Genomic DNA, 4,986 nt, shown 5'->3' with positions numbered 1-4,986 from the left:
AGTCAATTGGATTAACAAATCTAGAATGAGCAGTACGACCTGAAGGCAACAAAAAGGATGCAATGCCTGAGGCTGCAACAGCCAATACAATCTTTCCCCTACATCTGAAATATAAAAGTATAGTCGTACATAAAAATGTTTTTCCTGTACCGCCCGAGCCGTATATGAATAATAGCAGTTGTTTTTTGTTTTTTTTTTCAAAAGAAACAACACTTTCATAAATAGTAAGTTGATGTGGATTTAACTGTGATACCATGGATGCATTCTGAGAAATCAAGAGTTGTGTATCGTAATTAGTCTCTTCAAGAAGAAGACGATTTCTGAGAATGGAAAGAAGAGATGGAGATGACATAGGCAATCCAAAATCAGCAAGTGATTTGGAAGGCGTTTAAGCTAGTAGTGTTTTTTGAATTTCGAGAAGTATTTGTTGTTCTAGTGTATCAACATGTAGTATAACATTGGGACCCGTACTACTAGAAGTGAATGTGTGGGTTATGTCATCGCCCATTTTAGTTTTTACGGCTTCCCATAACAAAAGAGGGTTCCCTACTTCACAAAACAGAAGTAGATGACAGAAAAGAGAACGAAGTTCTGATGAGGTTGCCCAAGACGATGCTTCTTCAAATGTTGTTAACCATTCCCTATCATCACCACTTAACCCTAGCGCTTCACATGCATCACGAAAAGTTGAGTATGTTCTTTCACGAACGGTCCTAATGTCACGGAATGATTTACATCCTTTTTGATGGCATAGTAAAATTCGTAGATAAAATAACTCCCCGATTGTTGGATGTACATATGTAAGTTTGCCAATGGTCGTATTTATTGTGATAGTCCTATGAATCCATCTCTTAGCAGTGTTGTCCCATCTATATTTAGAAGGGTAATCATTGTACGTAAAGTCAATGCCTCGAACATCACGCTGATTATTGTGCAACCACTGTGTTAAAGTCGTGACACCCAAACCTGGGGTATCAATTAAAGAACCTAACTGACTGTTTTTTTTAAATAGTAGGTTGCATCCCCTCCAAATGGACGGCCAAGACTTGTACAGCTGGACCTCATTTGTGAAGGGAAAATTTGAGGATCCGCCATGCTGCTTTGTGTGGACATATATACCGACCATCAAGAAATGACTTGATTTCATTCACAGCGACAGGTATGGTAGAGGAGGAAGCAGTGATATTTGCCTCAAATGTTTGAAGAGTGAAACGAACGCAATCAACCCCTTTTGAAATGTACTTAAATAAGTACTTAATCATCATATTCCAACCACAATATTCTACATTGATGTGAGCATCAAATCGACTACACAAACGTTTGTTGTACGACACCACATACCCGTTATTAGTTCTAACACCACTTTTTAAGACATGATACGGCCCAACACGTTTTCTATAATGCACGTAACCATTTTCATCGAATGCTGTTAATGGGCTGAATGGTTTTGGAAACCGTTTCACACATCTATCATCTACCATACATGGGGCACTTGTATTCAGTAAACCACATGGACCATGTAGCACACGTAACCATTTTCATCGAATGCATGTAGTAACAATCTTATATAGTGTTGGTTCAAGTATGGGATCAGGAAGCTCAGCGGTTATGTATTTGTCAATACCTGCACCCTCTTGTATTTTAAAGGGCGATGCAACCCACAATAATGTATGGCAATGTGGTAAACCCCTTTTTTGGAATCCAATGGTGTAAAGATCTGTGAATAAAAATATAACATATGTTACGTAAGGCATAAAAGGAACAAAAGGCAAAAAAATAAGAAGAATGAAATAAGAGAACAGAAACGTACATGCATTAACATCTCCAAAAGTTTTGTCTTCTTTAAGGAAGTTGATGAAATCATCAACTTTGATCTTAAAGATGCGTGCAATGATATATGGTCTGTTTTGAATATCACGCTGACCAACAACATCCATGTATCTTCTATACTCAGGCCATTTAACATTACAAGTGAAAGTGATGAAATATTGTGGCTTACCATGAACCCTACATATGGATAGAGCGTCTTGATAGTGTTTATACATATACCTAGGCCCCCAACGAAAGTTGCAGGTAGAAATACACGCTTACCAATGACACGGCTGTCCGTATCGCCTTTGGACAAAGCATCATAAACACCGCCGATGTACTCTAAACACAATTGCTATTGATGGTGTTCAATAAAGTCAAGCCTAGATTGTTCAATGCAAGTATAGGCATCCACCAAATATATGAAGATCTCAGATCAAATGTATGAAGGTGAATTTTGGTGGTCTTGGTTTAGTTAACTTGATCCACAACATTTGAAACAACTGATGCACATCATTGGAACAACTCGTCTAAACTCAAGCAGTGATTCATGGTCATGTGAACTAGATTCAAATGGGCAGTTCTCAATTACAACATGTATAAGGAGGCTGATAAAGTCTGACAGTGGATCGGATGACAACTCCTTTCTGTGGCTTAAAGAAGTACATACAAAAGTTTTGTGTTTTGTTTGGCGGCCAGTTCAAAACCGTATCCCCTCTGCAACGACACTCAAGAATCGGGGAATTAATATAGCATCTAGTATGTGTGGTGAATGTAACTTAGAAGAGGAGACAGCTGACCACTTACTGTGTGTGTGTCCCTTTGCCAAAGATACTTGGGAATGTATATTCAGATGGTATGGCATTCCGATGCCCCTATTTGATAAGACAACTGAAGAACTGGAATTTGCGGCATCATGGGGGAATTGCCTAAAAAAGAAAAAGGGCTTTATAGGTATATGATATGGAAAGATTTGGTGTCTATGGAAAACGAGAAATGATAAAACCTTTAATCAATCAAGGATTACACCAACAAAGGTTACGGACATTGTTCAATCATCGGTGTTATTGTGGTTCAAACATAGGCACAATAAAAATGTATATAATTGGTTAGATTGGTGTTTTAATCCACTAATGTAAAGTAGAATAGGGGAGATTGATATATTATGTTGTGGTGAGATCTTGTTTCTTTCTCCCTCCTTTGTAATTAAGAGGCTGGATGTTCTTCTCCTTTTTTTCTTAATAAAAGTTTGCTCGTTCCAATATATTTTTTTTCTAAAAGCTTTTAAAAGTTGATGGCTCACAAATGATATTTTAGATATTTAATAAAGAGTCAACCCATCTTTACCCTAACTATTATGCCAAAAATTGTATTTTCTTTTGCATTGAAAACTATTTGCTTCTTCTAGAGTCGTTCTAATTATTTTGATCGGTTTGCACAACATTATATATCTAAGTCTAATCAGTCGTTCTAGAGTCGTTCTAATTGATATTTTATTATTATTATTATTATTATTATTATTATTATTATTATTGGATATGATTGTAAGTCCAAACGAAATATATTCCGACAAAAAGATACCAAAAAATAACAAGTATCATTAATTTATTTTACTTATCTATGCATTGCAACTTCACGCTCATTATTTATCTTAATTTTTGTTTCCATTTTATATACACCATAAATAAGATTTGCTGGCAGCCCAATTTTAGTATCTGCATTGAATAAAGCGGTGTCGGTGTATTCTTACCTATTTTACAAAATAAATGCTAGACTCGATTTTCCAAAATGCCTTTTTTTTTATAGTATATATTTTCCATAATTAGCTAATTGATGACAACCATTCATGAAGTCAGATGAAAATTTTGTTGTAAATAGCTGGCGATCCATTGTTTTGATCGTCTATTGTTTACAATGAAAAATTGAAAATAGACCGTAATTATCTGTCTGTAACTCTTTGGACCTCTTGTGGTTTCTTTCTAGCGGGGTCTTCTATTAATATATCGGCCGTTTTCAAAAAAACCTACTATCTCTAACTCACTTCCAAACTCCATTTTTTCCTCATTTTTTCCGCCATTATCCTCCAACCTTACCCTATTTTCATCTCCATTTTTGGAGATATGAATAGTATTCCCATATATTTGGGGAATACTATTCATATCTCCAAATATACAGTTGAAATTTCGGTTGTCAATTTTAGTCCCTTTAATTTTTATTTTACACATTTTTAGTTTATTTTTGTCTACTATTTATAATTTAAATACAATATTTAGTATTTGTGATATCATGTTATATAGTAATTTATATTAATTAATCATAAATATAGAGTTTAATATTTATTTATTGAATTCATATAAAAAAAATTTAAATATATACTAAAGACTTGAAACACGGTAACATAATTTATAAAATTTATTAATCAAATATGATTGTGATCTTGATATATTTATTATAAATATAATCTTATTTATTTAATAATTATTTATAATAAAGTAATAATTAATTTAAATTTATCATATATAAACATTTTATTTATGATAATATAATTTGTAATATTTTTGTAGTGAAAAAATATAATATATATTTGTAGATAGATGTATTTAACAATATATATAAGGTATAAAAATGAAATATTCTAGGAATATATTTTTTGGGGTAAAAAATATGATAGAAAATGGAGTAGTGTTGGAGATAAAACACTATTTACACCATTTTTTATTCAATTTATGGGGGAAAAATGAAGATGGGTTGGAGATGGTCTAAGAAAAACCCAATGGCTACAGTACGAGTCTAGAATAGAAAACTACATGGTTCACTAATTATACTATTGGATGTCTAGAATAGAAAACTACATGGTTCACTAATTATACTATTGGATGTCTGTTTTCCAGTATACAATAGTCGAAAACGATTTTTTTTTTAAACTGCCAGACATCACTAGACATGAACTTTTACATCATTCTTCAATATTATGTAGCAACAATATGGAACATAGTGGAAAATAAAACATAACTTTTTTTTTGGTTTAGCCAAATTTCAAAAATGATTTTATCCAAATTTTTAACAGAATTTCAAACAATAACAATTATTAAAATTGATAAACGACTATAATCTTATTCGCTGTTATACCTTCGTTTTGGTATACAATACATCCAAAACAAAATTAAGATGAATGAG

General features: G+C 32.9%; 1 protein-coding gene across 1 annotated transcript; it reads right to left on the bottom strand.

The window, feature by feature from the left end:
- Positions 1–388: 388 nt before the first annotated feature.
- LOC145158417 (uncharacterized) lies at positions 389–1,937 on the bottom strand. Its single transcript, XM_079077321.1, has 4 exons — positions 1,811–1,937; positions 1,625–1,717; positions 1,124–1,474; positions 389–966 (listed from the first exon to the last, which is right to left on the bottom strand). The coding sequence occupies exons 1-4, from the start codon at positions 1,935–1,937 to the stop codon at positions 389–391; spliced, it is 1,149 nt and encodes a 382-aa protein (XP_078933447.1).
- Between the last annotated feature and the right edge of the window lie 3,049 nt (positions 1,938–4,986).

This window comes from Lactuca virosa, chromosome 2, assembly GCF_052849685.1.
Source record: "Lactuca virosa cultivar CGN04683 chromosome 2, Lactuca_virosa_CGN04683_v6, whole genome shotgun sequence".
In the NCBI taxonomy this organism is placed as follows: domain Eukaryota; kingdom Viridiplantae; phylum Streptophyta; class Magnoliopsida; order Asterales; family Asteraceae; genus Lactuca; species Lactuca virosa.
This window is presented reverse-complemented; position numbering and strand designations above follow the sequence as displayed.